The sequence below is a fragment of the Coregonus lavaretus genome, assembly GCF_964263955.1.
Source record: "Coregonus lavaretus genome assembly, contig: HAP1_SCAFFOLD_69, whole genome shotgun sequence".
NCBI classification, from domain to species: Eukaryota; Metazoa; Chordata; class Actinopteri; order Salmoniformes; family Salmonidae; genus Coregonus; species Coregonus lavaretus.
In genome coordinates this window covers 1256541-1275535 of record NW_028158220.1, presented here as the reverse complement: position 1 = coordinate 1275535, position 18995 = coordinate 1256541, and the positions used below count along the sequence as shown (strand labels likewise).

Here is an 18995-nt window from a genome sequence, read left to right as displayed (position 1 = left end):
AGACTCTTCCTAGAGCTGGCCGCCCGGCCAAACTGAGCAATCGGGGGAGAAGGGCCTTGGTCAGGGAGGTGACCAAGAACCCGATGGCCACTGACAGAGTTCCAGAGTTCCTCAGTTGGGATGGGAGAACCTTCCAGAAGGACAACAATCTCTGTAGCACTCTACAAATCAAGCCTTTACGGTAGAGTGGCCAGACGGAAGCCACTCCTCAGTAAAAGGCACATGACAGCCTGCTTGGAGTTTGCCAAAAGGTACCTAAAGACTCTCAGACCATGAGAAAGAAGATTCTCTGGTCTGATGAAACCAAGATTGAACTCTTTGGCCTGAACGCCAAGCGTCACGGGTGGCGTAAACCTGGCATCCTCCCTACGGTGAAGCATGGTGGTGGCAGCATCATGCTGTGGAGATGTTTTTCAGTGGTAGGGACTAGTCAGGATCGAGGGAAAGATGAATGGAGCAAAGTACAGATGAAAACCTGCTCCAGAGCTCTCAGGACCTCAGACTGGGGTGAAGGTTCACCTTCCAATAGGACAACGACCCTAAGCACACAGCCAAGACAACGCAGGAGTGGCTTCGGGACAAGTCTCTGAATAACCTTGAGTGGACCAGCCAGAGCCCGACTTGAACCCGATCAAACATCTCTGTAGAGACCTGAAAATAGCTGTGCAGCGACGCTCCCCATCCAACCTGACAGAGCTTGAGAGGATCTGCAGAGAAGCATGTCTCCTGAGTGGCGCAGTGGTCTAAGGCGCCGCATCGCAGTGCTAACTGTGCCACTAGAGATCCTGGTTCGAATCCAGGCTCTGTCGCAGCAGGCCGCGACCGGGAGACTCATGGGTGGCGCACAATTGGCCCAGCGTCGTCCAGGGTAGGGGAGGGAATGGCCGGCAGGGATGTAGCTCAGTTGATAGAGTATGGCGTTTGAAACGCCAGGGTTGTGGGTTCGATTCCCACGGGGGGCCAGTATAAAAATATATATATATGTTTTCACTAACTGCAAGTCGCTCTGGATAAGAGCGTCTGCTAAATGACTAAAATGTAAATGTAAGAATGGGAGAAACTCCCCAAATACAGGTGTGCCAAGCTTGTAGCATCACACCCAAGAAGACTCGATGCTGTAATCGCTGCCAAAGGTGCTTCAACAAAGTACATAGTAAAGGGTCTGAATACATATGTAAATTATATATTAACGTTTTTATTAATTAATTAATTAATGTTAATATTAATATTTATGTAAATGTGATACTTCATTATTTCTTTATTTATATAAATTAGCAACAAAAACAAAAATGTGTTTTTGCTTCGTCATTATGTAATTATGTATTGATGAGGATTTTTATTTTATTTTAGTCTATTTTAGAATGAGGCTGTAACGTAACAAAATGTGGGAAAAGCCAATGGGTCTGAACACTTTCCGAATGCACTGTATTGTTGCACCATGTAGGAGCAGTATAGACCTAGTCTGTTCATTATATACATCTATATGATGTATTGTTACACCATGTAGGAGCAGGATAGACCTAGTCTGTTCATTATATACATCTATATGATGTATTGTTACACCATGTAGGAGCAGTATAGATCTAGTCTGTTCATTATATACATCTATATGATGTATTGTTACACCATGTTGGCGCAGTATAGATCTAGTCTGTTCATTATATACATCTATATGATGTATTGTTACACCATGTTGGAGCAGTATAGACCTAGTCTGTTCATTATATACATCTATATGATGTATTGTTACACCATGTAGGAGCAGTATAGACCTAGTCTGTTCATTATATACATCTACTTTATGTATTGTTACACCATGTTGGAGCAACATGTTAGATAGTTACTTATTTAGATTTTGTTTGACTTAATGAAACTGCCTTAAATGCAGATGTGCTGTAGTATAATTGTTTTTATTCTTACTCATTAAAAATCTGCACTAATCAATCAGCACATCCCTGTCTTTGTATGTCTCAATATAATGGTATTATATAATTAAATACATTTAAAATATACTTTGTCAATAAAAAAAAGATCCTCAACTGCGTTACCCACTCCAGTCAGCAGATGGCGATGTGTGTCTTTCAGGCGATGCTGAAAGCGTGACGTATAATCTAGTGGACGGGAGGCAACAGTCAACCACCTCCGTAGCTGGTTAGCCAACAGCCGAAAGATTCAAGCTCTAGACGCTTTCGGTGTATATTAGCTACTGTGTTTTGAACACACTTCCGTCGTATGTACTTGTTAACCTATTTAATTTAATATTAAGTTGTTATTAGTCAGCTAGCTGGCTTGTTAAGTTAGCACTAGCCTAGATAGCTAACATCCCCGACCATGAGCTCACTAAGCTACTCTCCTCCTGCTAAAGAAGAGGAGGTCTGCTGGACGGAGAAAGAAGCTCTAGTGAAAGAGGAGGAGGAAGAGGAGGATGTTACAATACAAAAACAAGTAGAGGGTGAAGCTGTTACCGTGAAAGAAGAAGAGAAAGACGTTACAGTGAAAGAAGAGGAAGACGCGTTCAGAGTGAAAGAGGAGGAGGATGTTACAGTGAAAGAAGAGGAAGACGCGTTCAGAGTGAAAGAGGAGGAGGATGTTACAGTGAAAGAAGAGGAAGACGTGTTCAGAGTGAAAGAGGAGGAGGATGTTACAGTGAAAGAAGAGGAGGCTCCCGTGTTTGGAGTGAAAGAGGAGGAGGAGGAGATGACTGTCACATCGAAAAAGGAGGAGGAAGAAGAGGAGGAAACTGGATATCTGGTTCCGGTTTCCCAAAGGCATCTTAAGGCATCCAATGATTCTAATGATGAACTTAGCAGTAAGATGCTTTTGAGAAACTGGGCCCTGATTAACACTAGTAAGTACTGTCTTAAAAACAGAGGCACAACCTCTGCAGTTGTTGAACTGATGTGTGGTGTTAAAGGTGACATCTGTAGTTGCTACATCCATATTTGGACTTTTAAATTATTTATATATAGCCATTGATTCTTGAAGAATATAACACATGCCTCATGACCTTAGTTCACCCCATCAGTTAAAGGTGAAACCTCCTTCCAATACTTATTTTCCACCATAATTTGCAAATAAATTCATTAAAAATCCTACAATGTGATTTTCTGGAATTTTTTTCCTCAATTAGTCTGTCATAGTTGACGTGTACCTATGATGAAAAGTACAGGCCTTTCTCATCTTTTTAAGTGGGAGAACCTGCACAATTGGTGGCTGACTAAATACTTTTTTACCCCACTGTACAAGCTTATGTTTTGGTTTTTGATGGGGAAATACATTTGAGGCATTTATAAGTTATATTCTTCAAGAATCAATGGCTATACAGTATATGGGTCTTTCTATAACTGCCAGTGAGGATTTCCTTGCATTTATGGCAGTGTGGTTCCCTTAAGGGTCAGTCAACTTTGGTACAACATACTATGGGGAGTCACACTCTCGCGACTTCGAGGCTATATACAGGTGGTACCGATACCGAGGTAATGGGCTGGGGGCTATATACAGGGGGTACCGGTACCGAGGTAATGTGCCTGGGTACAGGTTAGTCCAGGTAATAATGAGGCTATATACAGGGGGTACCGGTACCGAGGTAATGTGCCTGGGTACAGGTTAGTCCAGGTAATAATGAGGCTATATACAGGGGGTACCGGTACCGAGGTAATGGGCTGGGGTACAGGTTAGTCCAGGTAATAATGAGGCTATATACAGGGGGTACCGGTACCCAGGTAATGGGCTGGGGTACAGGTTAGTTCAGGTAATTTGTACATGTCGGTAGGGGTAAAGTGACTGTGCTTAGATGATAAACAGCGAGTAGCAGCAGTGTAAAAACAAAGGAGGGAGGGGATTAATTGTTCAGCAGTCTTATGGCTTGGGGGTAGAAGCTGTTAAGGAGCCTTTTGGTCCTAGACTTGGCGCTCCGGTACCGCTTGCTGTGCGGTAGCAGAGAGAACAGTCTATGACTTGGGTGACTGGAGTCTTTGACGATTTTCCTTTGACATGCCTAGTATCTAGGTCCTGGATGGCAGGAAGCTTGACCCCAGTGATGTAAAAAAAAAATATATATATAACTATTGTAAAATAGATTGTGTCCGTAAAATGTTGGAAATAGAAGCCTAAGTGTTGTTGTTCATTAGTTTGCTGCAATTAGGGGAGAGGTGGTAGGGTTAGTGGAAAATAATACATTTACATTTAAGTCATTTAGCAGACGCTCTTATCCAGAGCGACTTACAGGAGCAATTAGGGTTAAGTGCCTTGCTTAAGGGCACATCGACAGATTTTTCACCTAGTCGGCTCGGGGATTAGAACCAGCGACCTTTCGGTTACTGGCACACCGCTCTTAACCACTAAGCTACCTGCCGCCATAATAAAGGAAAATATATTTTTAAAAGATATATATATATATGTCTGTGTATATTTATATGTGTATATTTACATTTGAGTCATTTAGCAGACGCTCTTATCCAGAGCGACTTACAGTTAGTGTACACTATGTACACTACCAGTCAAAAGTTTGGACACACCTACTCATTCAAGGGTTTTTCTTTATTTTTTACTATTTTCTACATTGTAGAATAATAGTGAAGACATCAAAACTATGAAATAACACATATGGAATCATGTAGTAACCAAAAAAGTGTTAAACAAATCAAAATATATTTTTTATTTGAGATTCTGTAAAGTAGCCACCCTTTGCCTTGATGGCAGCTTTGCACTCTTGGCATTCTCTCAACCAGCTTCATGAGGTAGTCACCTGGAATTGTCAAGGGGTGCTGAAGGTGGGTGTGGTGCAGGAATCAAGCGCAGGACGCAGAAGCTAAGTCCAAAAGACTTTAGTGAGTTATTCACGTAGTACACGAGAACAATAAGCCCGGAGGCGAAATAACGGCACACACAGGCGTCAAACAAACGGCGCACTAACATGTGCGAAAACCTCTCCAAACACCGAGGGAAGAATACGTAGCTCAGAACACCAAACAGAGGAGCAATCACACACAACACCATACACACACAACGAGAACTAAATAGGACACTAATGAGGACTAACTAGACACAGGTGTACAACATCAAGACAAAACCAAACGAACATGAAACATAGATCGGTGGCAGCTAGTACTCCGGGGACGACGACCGCCGAAACCTGCCCGAACAAGGAGGAGGAGCAGCCTCGGCCGAAACCGTGACAGTACCCCCCCCCTTGACGCGCGGCTCCAGCCGTGCGCCGACCCCGGCCTCGGGGACGACCAGGAGGACGCGGAGCAGGGCGCGCGGGATGGTCCCGGTGGAACTCCGACAGGAGAGATGGGTCTAGGATGTCCCTCCGCGGCACCCAGCACCGCTCCTCCGGGCCGTACCCCTCCCACTCCACGAGATACTGGAGACCCCCCATCCGGCGTCTCGAGTCCAAGATGGACCGAACGGTGTACGCCGGATCCCCCTCGATGTCCAGTGGGGGCGGAGGAGTCTCTCCTATCTCACCTTCCTGGAGTGGACCAGCTACCACCGGCCTGAGAAGAGACACATGGAACGAGGGGTTAATATTCTTGTATTCAACAGGCAGATGTAACCTATAACACACCTCGTTCAATCTTCTCAGGACTTTAAAAGGCCCCACAAACCGCCGACCCAGCTTCCGGCAGGGCAGGCGGAGGGGTAGGTTTCTGGTAGAGAGCCAGACTCGATCTCCGGGTGCGTACACCGGCCCCTCACTGCGGTGGAGATCGGCGCTCGCCTTGTGACAACGGATGGCCCGCTGCAGGTGGACGTGTGCAGCGTTCCACATCTCCTCCGAGCGCCTTATCCAATCATCCACCGCAAGGGCCTCGATCTGGCTCTGCTGCCAAGGTGCCAGAACCGGCTGGTAACCTAATACACATTGGAAGTGGGTTAGGTTGGTAGAGGAGTGGCGGAGAGAGTTCTGGGCCATCTCGGCCCAGGGAATGTACCGAGCCCACTCCTCAGGCCGGTCCTGGCAATACGACCTCAGAAACCTACCCACATCCTGGTTGACTCGTTCTACCTGCCCATTACTCTCCGGGTGGTACCCTGAGGTAAGGCTCACCGAGACCCCCAAACGCTCCATGAACGCTCTCCATACTCGGGAGGTAAACTGGGGGCCTCGATCAGACACTATATCCTCGGGTACCCCGTAATGCCGGAAGACGTGGGTAAATAGGGCCTCTGCGGTTTGTAGGGCAGTAGGAAGACCCGACATAGGGAGAAGACGACAGGCCTTAGAGAACCGGTCCACAACGACCAGGATGGTGGTATTCCCCTGAGAGAGGGGAAGGTCTGTCACAAAATCCACTGAGAGGTGGGACCATGGTCGTTGTGGAACGGGCAGGGGTTGTAACTTACCCCTGGGCAGGTGTCTGGGCGCCTTACACTGGGCGCACACCGAGCAGGAGGAGACATAAACCCTCACATCCCTGGCTAACGTGGGCCACCAGTATTTAGTGCTAAGACAATGCACTGTCCGGCCAATACCCGGATGTCCAGAGGAGGGTGACGTGTGAGCCCAGTAAATGAGTCGATCCCGAATCTCGAGCGGAACGTACTTCCGACAACCGATAACCCAAAAAGGAGACCGACTCCTGGAAAAACAGACATTTCTCTGCCTTGACATATAGGTCGTGCTCCAACAGCCTCCTCAATACACGACGCACCAAGGCTATATGCTCGGCTCGGGTAGACGAGTACACTAGAATGTCATCAATGTACACGACCACCCCTTGCCCCTGCATATCCCGGAAAATGTCATCTACGAAGGATTGGAAGACTGATGGAGCATTCATCAACCCATATGGCATGACGAGATACTCGAAATGACCTGACGTGGTACTAAACGCTGTTTTCCATTCGTCGCCCTCCCTAATGCGCACCAAGTTATACGCGCTCCTGAGATCCAGTTTTGTGAAAAACCACGCTCCATGCAATGACTCCGTCATGGTCGCAATCAGAGGGAGCGGATAACTGTATTTCACAGTAATCTGATTGAGACCACGGTAATCGATGCACGGGCGCAACCCTCCATCTTTTTTCTTCACAAAAAAGAAGCTCGAGGAGGCGGGAGAAGTGGAGGGCCGTATGTATCCCTGTCTCAAGGATTCGGCTATGTACGTTTCCATAGCTTTTCTCTCCTCTTGAGACAAAGGATACACGTGGCTCCGTGGGAGCGCTGCTCCTGCCTGGAGATCAATCGCACAATCCCCCTGTCTATGAGGAGGCAACTGCGTCGCCCTAGCTTTACTAAACACGAGAGCTAAATCCCCATATTCAGGCGGAATGTGCAGTGCGGGCACTTGGTTTGGACTTTCCACCGAAGTCGCCCCTACGGAAACACCCAGCCAACGCCCCTCACACTGAGCAGACCACCCATTGAGAGCCCTCTGTTGCCACGAAATAGCAGGGTTATGGGTGCTTAACCAAGGAATTCCCAGCACCACCGGGTACGCAGGAGAGTCGATCAGATACAACTGTATAGTCTCTTCATGACCCCCCTGCGCACACATCCTAAGTGGCGCTGTGACTTCCCTAATCAACCCCGACCCCAACAGGTAGGAGAGGGATCCCTAAATCTAAACAAAACTTCCGATCAACAAAATTCCCAGCTGCGCCTGAATCTACTAGCGCCTTATGCTGGGAATGAGGTGCAACCTGTGGGGAAAAAAAAACAGGTATACAAAAGTGCGCAACAGAGAGCTCTGGGTAAGTGGGGCGTCTACTCACCTGGGAGGGCTCCCCAGTGCGTGGCCTGTTGTCTCCTCCCTCGGGGAACCCTCCCCAGCACCTGGCCGCAGTGTGCCCTCCACGACCGCACTTGGTGCAGGGGACAGGCCCCCTCGGGCTTCTCCTCCTCCTCTCTCTAGCGCCAGCACCCCCGAGCTCCATAGGGCTCGGCTCGGAGGTGCCGGAGGGTGGAATGGACGGACCCCACTCGGGACGTCCACGGGTGGCCAGCAGGGTGTCCAGACGGATGGACATATCGACCAACTGGTCGAAAGTGAAATTGGTATCCCTGCAGGCCAACTCACGTTGAACGTCCTCCCGTAGGCTATATCGAAAATGGTCGATGAGGGCCCGTTCATTCTACCCTGCGTCTGCCGCTAGAGTCCGGAACTCCAGCGCGAACGCCTGTGCGCTCCTCCTCCCCTGTCTCAGGTGGACTAGACGCTCCCCCGCCGCTTTGCCCTCTGGTGGATGGTCGAACACGGCCTTGAAGCGACGGGAGAACTCGGCGTAGGAGATGGTGGTGGCGTCCATCCTCCTCCACTCGGCGTTGGCCCATTCCAACGCCTTGCCCGTGAGACAGGAGATGAGGGCGGAAACGCTCTCGTGTCCCGAGGGCACCGGGTGTACAGTGGCCAGGTAGAGCTCCACCTGCAGGAGGAACCCCTGACACCCGGCAGCTGTTCCGTCATACGCCCTCGGGAGCGAGAGCCGAATCCCACTGGGTTCCGGACCTGGGACTGGTGGACCGGCCGATGGGGGTGGCAGGGTAGGTGGAGGTGTGGGTACCCCTCTGGACTCCCATCGGTGCAGGGTGTTGATGACGTCCTGTAGAGCGGTCCCCAGTTGTCGTATCTGGTCATCCTGGCCGCGGACATGCTCCTCCAACGACTCAGGCGTGATTGTTGCTCCTGCTGATTCCATTATAAATGGTGTGTGATTCTGTCAAGGGGTGCTGAAGGTGGGTGTGGTGCAGGAATCAAGCGCAGGACGCAGAAGCTAAGTCCAAAAGACTTTAGTGAGTTATTCACGTAGTACACGAGAACAATAAGCCCGAAGGCGAAATTACGGCGCACACAGGCGTCAAACAAACGGCGCACTAACATGTGCGAAAACCTCTCCAAACACGGAGGGAAGAATACGTAGCTCAGAACACCAAACAGAGGAGCAATCACACACAACACCAAAACACACAACGAGAACTAAATAGAACACTAATGAGGACTAACTAGACACAGGTGTACAACATCAAGACAAAACCAAACGAACATGAAACATAGATCGGTGGCAGCTAGTACTCCGGGGACGACGACCGCCGAAACCTGCCCGAACAAGGAGGAGGAGCAGCCTCGGCCGAAACCGTGACAGGAATGCATTTCAATTAACAGGTGTGCCTTAAGTTAATTTGTGGAATTAATTTCCTTCTTAATACATTTGAGCCAATCAGTTGTGTTGTGACAAGGTAGGGTTGGTATACAGAAGATAGCCCTATTTGGTGAAAGACCAAGTCCATATTATGGCAAGAACAGCTCAAATAAGCAAAGAGAAACGACAGTCCATCATTACTTTAAGACATGAAGGTCAGACAATACGGAACATTTCAAGAACATTGAAAGTTTCTTCAAGTGCAGTCGCAAAAACCATCAAGCGCCATGATGAAACTGGCTCTCATGAGGACCGCCACAGGAATGGAAGACCCAGAGTTAGCTCTGCTGCAGAGGATAAGTTCATTAGAGTTACCAGCCTCAGAAATTGCTGCCCAAATAAAGACTTCACAGATTTCAAGTCACAGACGTATCTCAACATCAACTGTTCAGAGGGGACTGGGTAAATCAGGCCTTCATGGTTGAATTGCTGCAAAGAAACAACTACTAAAGGACACCAATAATAAGAAGAGATCTGCTTGGGCCAAGAAACACGAGCAATGGACATTAGACCGGTGGAAATTGAGATTTTTGGTTCCAACCGCCATGTCTTTGTGCGACGCGATGTGGGTGAACGGATGATTTCCGCGTGTGTAGTTCCCACCGTGAAGCATGGAGGAGGAGGTGTGGTGATGGTGACACTGTCTGTGATTTATTTAGAATTCAAGGCACACTTATCCAGCATGGCTACCACAGCATTCTGCAGTGATACGCCATCCCATCTGGTTTGGGCTTAGTGGGACTATCATTTTGCTTTTCAACAGGACAATGACCCAACACTCCTCCAGGCTGTGTAAGGGCTATTTTACCAAGAAGGAGAGTGATGGAGTGCTGCATCAGATGACCTGGCCTCCACAATCCCTCGACCTCACACCAATTGAGATAGTTTGGGATGAGTTGAACCGCAGAGTGAAGGAAAAGCAGCCAACAAGTGCTCAGCATATGTGGGAACTCCTTCAAGACTGTTGGAAAAGCATTCCAGATGAAGCTGCTTGAGAGAATGCCAAGTGTGCAAAGTTGTCATCAAGGCAAACGGTGGCTACTTTGAAGAATCTAAAATCTAAAATATTTTGATTAGTTTAACACTATTTTGGTTACTACATGATTCCATATGTGTTATTTCATAGTTTTGATGTCTTCACTATTGTTCTACAATGTAGAAAATAGTAAAAATAAAGAACAACCCTTGAATGAGTAGTTGTGTCCAAACTTTTGACTGGTACTGTATGTTATTGTTAGATGAAGTTATGGGCCAATTTGGCATACACTCGTCCCCACAGTGACCGTACGTACATACCCCAACCAGAAGCCATGGATTACAGGAAACATCCGCACTGAGCTAAAGGGTAGAGCTGCCGCTTTCAAGGAACGGGACTCTAACCCGGACGCTTATAAGAAATCCCGCTATGACCTCCGACGAACCATCAAACAGGCAAAGAGTCAATACAGGTCTAAGATTGAATCATACTACACTGGCTCTGACGCTCGTCGGATGTGGCAGGGCTTGAAAACTATTACAGACTACAAAGGGAAGCACAGCCGCGAGCTGCCCAGTGACACAAGCCTACCAGACGAGCTAAACCACTTCTATGCTCGCTTCGAGGCAAGCAACACTGAAGCATGCATGAGAGCACCAGCTGTTCCGGACGACTATGTGATCACGCTCTCCGTAGCCGATGTGAGTAAGACTTTTAAGCAGGTCAACATTCACAAGGCCGCAGGGCCAGACGGATTACCAGGACGTGTACTCCGAGCATGTACTGACCAACTGGCAAGTGTCTTCACTGACATTTTCAACATGTCCCTGACTGAGTCTGTAATACCAACATGTTTCAAGCAGACCACCATAGTCCCCGTGCCCAAGAACTCTAAGATAACCTGCCTAAATGACTACCGACCCGTGGCACTGACGTCTGTAGCCATGAAGTGCTTTGAAAGACTGGTCATGGCTCACATCAACAGCATAATCCCAGAAACCCTAGACCCACTCCAATTTGCATACCGCCCCAACAGATCCACAGATGATGCAATCTCTATCGCACTCCACACTGCCCTTTCCCACCTGGACAAGAGGAACACCTACGTGAGAATGCTATTCATTGACTACAGCTCAGCATTCAACACCATAGTGCCCTCAAAGCTCATCACTAAGCTAAGGATCCTGGGACTAAACACCTCCCTCTGCAACTGGATCCTGGACTTCCTGACGGGCCGCCCCCAGGTGGTAAGGGTAGGTAACAACACATCTGCCACACTGATCCTCAACACGGGGGCCCCTCAGGGGTGCGTGCTCAGTCCCCTCCTGTACTCTCTGTTCACCCATGACTGCATGGCCAGGCACGACTCCAACACCATCATTAAGTTTGCCGACGACACAACAGTGGTAGGCCTGATCACCGACAACGATGAGACAGCCTATAGGGAGGAGGTCAGAGATCTGGCCGTGTGGTGCCAGGACAACAACCTCTCCCTCAACGTGACCAAGACAAAGGAGATGATTGTGGACTACAGGAAAAAAAAGAGGACTGAGCACGCCCCCATTCTCATCGACGGGGCTGTAGTGGAACAGGTTGAGAGCTTCAAGTTCCTTGGTGTCCACATCACCAACGAACTATCATGGTCCAAACACACCAAGACAGCCGTGAAGAGGGCACGACAAAGCCTATTCCCCCTCAGGAGACTAAAAAGATTTGGCATGGGTCCTCAGATCCTCAAAAAATTCTACAGCTGCACCATCGAGAGCATCCTGACTGGTTGCATCACCGCCTGGTATGGCAACTGCTTGGCCTCTGACCGCAAGGCACTACAGAGGGTAGTGCGTACGGCCCAGTACATCACAGGGGCAAAGCTCCCTGCCATCCAGGACCTCTATACCAGGCGGTGTCAGAGGAAGGCCCTCAAAATTGTCAAAGACTCCAGTCACCCTAGTCATAGACTGTTCTCTCTGCTACCACACGGCAAGCGGTACCGGAGTGCCAAGTCTAGGTCCAAAAGACTTCTCAACAGCTTCTACCCCCAAGCCATAAGACTCCTGAACAGCTAATCATGTCTACCCGGACTATTTGCACTGCCCCCCCACCCCATACTTTTTACGCTGCTGCTACTCTGTTAAGTATTTATGCATAGTCACTTTAACTCTACCCACATGTACATATTACCTCAACTACCTCAACTAGCCGGTGCCCCCGCACATTGACTATGCAACGGTACCCCCCTGTATATATAGCCTCCCTACTGTCACTTTATTCTATTGTATATATAGCCTCCCTACTGTCACTTTATTTTTACTTCTGCTCTTTTTTTCTCAACACTTTTTTGTTGTTGTTTTATTCTTACTTTTTTGTTTAAAATAAATGCACTGTTGGTTAAGGGCTGTAAGTAAGCATTTCACTGTAATGTCTGCACCTGTTGTATTCGGCGCATGTGACCAATAAAATTTGATTTGATTTGATTTGTGTAAAGGTAGCCAAAGAGCATTTTACTGAATTAGTGGTGAATTAGTGAATAGCGACACAGAGCTTAATGTGAGTTTCCTTGAGTAACACTCCCGATCTTGCTCTGATAATGTGTGGTAATGTTCAGAATACATTGTGAAATCTTTGCTCACCATTGTTCCTCCATGCAGATATACTACATCCATAACTAGAGGTTATTAGCATGGAGGAGTTCAGATATACTACATCCATAACTAGAGGTTATTAGCATGGAGGAGTTCAGATATACTACATCCATAACTAGAGGTTATTAGCATGGAGGAGTTCAGATATACTACATCCATAACTAGAGGTTATTAGCATGGAGGAGTTCAGATATACTACATCCATAACTAGAGGTTATTAGCATGGAGGAGTTCAGATATACTACATCCATAACTAGAGGTTATTAGCATGGAGGAGTTCAGATATACTACATCCATAACTAGAGGTTATTAGCATGGAGGAGTTCAGATATACTACATCCATAACTAGAGGTTATTAGCATGGAGGAGTTCAGATATACTACATCCATAACTAGAGGTTATTAGCATGGAGGAGTTCAGATATACTACATCCATAACTAGAGGTTATTAGCATGGAGGAGTTCAGATATACTACATCCATAACTAGAGGTTATTAGCATGGAGGAGTACAGATATACTACATCCATAACTAGAGGTTATTAGCATGGAGGAGTTCAGATATACTACATCCATAACTAGAGGTTATTAGCATGGAGGAGTTCAGATATACTACATCCATAACTAGAGGTTATTAGCATGGAGGTGTTTCTGCAGCCAAATTGTGTTGCATAGCAACAAACAGCAAACACAGAAAGGGTCCTATATTGGAGAGTAAAAGTCGTCTGGCACTCTGCTTAGGATTTCAACAACTTTAAACTTTAAATTATTTCTAGCCTACAGTCATCGATGTTACTACTAATGTGAAAACAAGACAAAATATGACTATTGTTGCTCACTTGACTGTATAAAAGACAATTGTCAAATAATTTAAGGCATCAATTGTTGTACAATTTCATGGGTACGCTCTGGGTATCACCTTTTACCTCAAATAAACAGTGTATTTCTGCTGTTGTGTTTCTTTAACCATCTGTCTGACTTTGTCGTTCACACAGGAGAGAGAGACGTGGCTATCGTGGATCCTCTGGGGAGCCTCAACAACATGATGCTGACGAGGCAGAAAGGTCTCTCTCCAGATCAGAACACCTTAAGAAAAACCATCTGAGACCCACTGGGAAGAAATCTCACTGCTGCTCTGACTGTGGGAAACGTTGCAGGTTTTCATCAGAACTTAAAATACACCAGCGAGTACACACAGGAGAGAAACCTTATAGCTGTGATCAATGTGGGAAGAATTTTACTCATTTAAGCTCCCTGATAGTACACCAGAGAACACACACAGGAGAGAAACCTTATAGCTGTGATCAATGTGGGAAGAGTTTTACTCGGTCAAGCTCCCTGATAGTGCACCAGAGAACACACACAGGAGAGAAACCTTACGACTGCTCTGACTGCGGAAAGACTTTTGTTAGTTTAAGAGATTTAAAATCACACCAGAGAACACACACAGGAGAGAAACCTTATAGCTGTACTCAATGTGGGAAGAGTTTTACTCATTTAAGCTCCCTGATAGTACACCAGAGAACACACACAGGAGAGAAACCTTATAGCTGTGATCAATGTGGGAAGAGTTTTGGTACATCTGTGTATCTGACGATACACCAGAGAACACACACAGGAGAGAAATCTTATGGCTGTAATCAATGTGGGAAGAGTTTTGCTCATTTAAGCTCCCTGGTAGTACACCAGAGAACACACACAGGAGAGAAACCTTATAGCTGTACTCAATGTGGGAAGAGTTTTACTCATTTAAGCTCCCTGGTAGTACACCAGAGAACACACACAGGAGAGAAACCATATAGCTGTACTCAATGTGGGAAGAGTTTTACTCAGTCAATCAGCCTGGTAGTACACCAGAGAACACACACAGGAGAGAAACCTTATCACTGCTCTGACTGCAGAAAGAATTTTGTTAGGTTAAGAGATTTAAAATCACACCAGAGAACACACACAGGAGAGAAACAATTTAGCAGGAGATAAATGATGTAGCTGGAGATAAATGATATAGCTGTGATCATGTGACAAGAGATACTTTGATAAAAGATCTCTGATCAAACATCAGAAAATACATACATGAGTTGTTTCATGATATCAATGAAATAATGTCACAATGTAGAATGTTTTAACATTGTACATTTACATTTACATTTTAGTCATTTAGCAGACGCTCTTATCCAGAGCGACTTACAGGAGCAATTAGGGTTAAGTGCCTTGCTCAAGGGCACATTTACGTCATTTAGCAGACGCTCTTATCCAGAGCGACTCACAAATTGGTGCGTTCACCCTATAGCCAGTGGGATAACCACTTTACAATTTTTTTTTTTGGGGGGGGTAGAAGGATTACTTTATCCTATCCCAGGTATTCCTTAAAGAGGTGGGGTTTCAAATGTCTCCGGAAGGTGGTGAGTGACTCCGCTGTCCTGGCGTCGTGAGGGAGCTTGTTCCACCATTGGGGTGTAGAAGGAGTACTTTAATTAATAATGTCCCAATGTAGAACCCTAAACATTTCCCCCTGTTCAATTTATTTCAGCGTGATATGGATATTAGCCTCTGGGAAAAACCCAGGCTATGAATTGAAAGATTATTTATGTGATTTAACAAAAAGTAAAAAAATAAATAAAAAAAAGTTGTGTTACACGTTAATCAAAACGTAGCTAGCTGTTTTCTACAAATTGTCCTCTGACCAGAGATGTACACATTATTCCCAGATTCCATGTGGTGTTTGAGCTATTCGTTTTAACAGGATGTGCAACCTCATCTCCCCCCTCTTGCGCAATTGATTTCAACATGATATCGATGAAATAAGTGTTGCGTTCCTTTGTTTAGCGACCCATAAATGTAAATGAATCACTCCAAAATGTAGCTGACTGTCTTCTGCAGGTTGTCCTCTAACCAGTGAGGTAAAAGATATCGCCCGTTTCCATGTGTTGTTTTAGTTGTGTTAGTTTCAACAGCAGGTACAACCTGATCTCCCCCATAATCGATATCAGTGACTTATTGTTGGTGCTTGTGCAGTTTATAAGGTGCTTGTTTTAATATGATTATTGTGGCACATTTGTGTAGATAGTACAGTTTAGGTTTAGGTTTTCAATATATCACAAACTGTTTTTGCATATTGGTTATTGATTTGGACATGTTAAAACTGTGTTTTGACATTGAGGTTTCCCACGTAGCAAAATGTCATTGAAAAGACATTGAAAAGAAGACTATGCCTGATGTCCAATATAAACTCTGTAAAAATCCAAATAACTTCACAGATCTTCATTGTAAAGGGTTTAAACACTGTTTCCCATGCTTGTTCAATGAACCATAAATAATTAATGAACATGCACCTGTGGAACGGTCGGTAGGCAATTAAGGTCACAGTTATGAAAACTTAGGACACAAAAGAGGCCTTTCTCTTGACTCTGGAAAACACCAAAAGAAATATGCCCAGGATCCCTGCTCATCTGCGTGAACGTGCCTTATGCATGCTGCAAGGAGGCATCCTCCCTCATGTGGTACCCTTCCTGCAGGCTCATCCTGACATGACAATGCCACCAGCCATACTGCTCATTCTGTGCGTGATTTCCTGCAAGACAGGAATGTCAGTGTTCTGTCATGGTGTTAGATTAATTTGGATTTTAAGAATAATGACTAAAGAATTTCACCCCAAACACAGTATAAATGTTAGAATTATCATGTAGTGTCAACCCACTAACAGAGGGGGCGTTACTAACCATTCACGGGGGAAGGCAGGAACTGTTTAAGAAAGGTGGGAGGAGCATAGTGTCTTTGTTTGTCAAGGAGTATAAAAACAGGATATTTGTGTTTTTGAGCAGAACTCTCCTTAAATAAATTTACTGATAATTACTCGTGGATTGTGGACCTTGAATCATTGATGATTAAAACCAGAGCTTTACAACCTCTGGTAATGATTCAAGCTTAGGTTGAATTAGAGATAAAAATTCACATGACACATGGCCAGTGAAGAACCCGGATCTCAATCCCATTGAGCACGTCTGGGACCTGTTGGATCGGAGGGTGAGGGCTAGGGCAATTCCCCCCAGAAATGTCCGGGAACTTGTATGTGCCTTGGTGGAAGAGTGGGGTAACATCTCACAGCAAGAACTGGCAAATCTGGTGCAGTCCATGAGGAGGAGATGCACTGCAGTACTTAATGCAGCCGGTGGCCACACCAGATACTGACTGTTACTTTTGATTTTGACCCCCCTTGTTCAGTTTATGTCTCAGTTGTTGAATCTTGTTATGTTCATACAAATATTTACACATGTTAAGTTTGCTGAAAATAAACGCAGTTGACAGTGAGAGGACTTTTTTTGTTGCTGAGTTTACATTCGGTTTTAGTTGAAAATATGTATTTTCAGGTCGTTTTTTCAACGACTTGACAACTTAATTTCAACGTACTTGCAGCCTATAAACATGGACGCAGTATAATAAATTGGTCTATAATCAGTTTTATTAACAATCTTACATCACTCCAGTATTTCTTTACAACATTCAAGTGCTACTTGTCTTTATTCCACTACTGAAGAAGCATGACTCAAATCACCTACTCATATTTCAAACATCCAGCCTGACAAAATATATATGTTTTATTATTCAATGCCTCACCATTAAGTGAATTATTGCCAATACATATTAACAAAGGGGTGATCATTTGGTTTTGATATTTTATATTTACAATTCATGCAACATTTAGTAATCATAATTTATGCAACCAACTGACCATTTTGGGGTACAATTATATTAACATTGTTGCACTGCTTGTAGAATATCAGGGTTCATTCTCAGATGTGCCAACCCAAATGTACTAGAGTATGACATTGGGGACTCGGCCCCGATCCAACAACATGCCTATCGAGTGAACCCTGAAAAGAGAGAGAAGCTCCGCAGTGAGGTGGAAAGTTACTACGGATATTGCAGGAGTTTCCTCTTGAAATCAGACATGTCCGTGGTAAGGACAACTTCGTTGCTGATTGTCTCAAGGGTGGGCAGTCAAAACGATTTGTGTTTTGCATTTAGCCAGTGCGTTGTCATGGATCACAATTTATTTTGACTGCACGTTTTTCTGTATTGGAGATTAGTTTTGTTTGGGCTCGTTCCAAGGGGACGAGAGTTCTAGAAGCTAATGAGTTTTAGGAAGACGAGAGTTCTAGAAGCTAATGAGTTTTAGGAAGACAAGAGTTCTAGAAGCTAGTGAGTTTTAGGACGACCAGAGTTCTAGAAGCTAGTGAGTTTTAGGAAGACCAGAGTTCTAGAAACTAGTGGGTTTTAGGAAGACCAGAGTTCTAGAAGCTAGTGGGTTTTAGGAAGACCAGAGTTCTAGAAGCTAGTGAGTTTTAGGACGACCAGAGTTCTAGAAGCTAGTGAGTTTTAGGAAGACCAGAGTTCTAGAAGCCAGTGAGTTCTAGAAGCTAATGAGTTTTAGGAAGACCAGAGTTCTAGAAGCTAGTGAGTTTTAGGAAGACCAGAGTTCTAGAAGCTAGTGAGTTTTAGGAAGACCAGAGTTATAGAAACTAGTGAGTTTTAGGTCAGTAACTTATAACCACGGAACCACCCCAGACCTTTCATGCATGTCTTAAAGCACCTGAGTATTAGATTTACTGCCAGGGCCTAGTATGTCACTGCCAGGTCTGATTTTCTCTTTGGTTTTGAGCCCACGGCAAGAAGGCACCAGAGCCTATTGTGGTAACAGGTTCACACTAGATAACACAACCACACAGTGCATAAAAAACATGAGGTGTGGCTAACGTTTGCAAGCTTGAGCTAGCTACCGAGCTAGCATACAAACTCGGTAGCACAGAGTAGATTCTCCATATGACGTTGAGAAATAGTGCATTGTGGGTAGTTTAGAAGATATCCGGAAATAAGTTAATAAATATGAAATAACGCAAAAACATAACTGTTTGAACTTAATAGGTAACCAGATCGTGACTACAACTAAGTTCCTAAGTCTTTAACCACACTGTGTTGTTACATTGGTGAGTAAAAACTCATGCTTCCTACCCTTTAACTTTTTGTCTGAAAATAAAATCTACATTTTACTCAACTTCGTTACCCACTCCAGTCAGCAGATGGCGATGTGGGGCTTTAAGGCTATGCTGCTAGTGTGACGTATAATCTAGTGGACGGGACGCTTCTTTCAACAGCAGCAACAGTTAGTCAGACACCTCGGTAGCTTGCTAGCAAAATAGCCCAACCAATAAAGCTCTTTAGACGCTTTCGTGTAT

The 18995-nt window shown here is 45.4% G+C and overlaps 1 protein-coding gene across 1 annotated transcript; it reads left to right on the top strand.

The window, feature by feature from the left end:
* Positions 1 to 2331: 2331 nt before the first annotated feature.
* On the top strand, positions 2332 to 17084 carry LOC311124289 (uncharacterized protein; the record flags this gene model as incomplete). Its single annotated transcript, XM_084198457.1, has 2 exons — positions 2332 to 2848; positions 13758 to 17084. 2 exons carry the CDS (start codon positions 2332 to 2334, stop codon positions 13865 to 13867), a joined length of 627 nt encoding a protein of 208 aa, XP_084054583.1. The 3' UTR covers positions 13868 to 17084.
* Positions 17085 to 18995: the final 1911 nt, after the last annotated feature.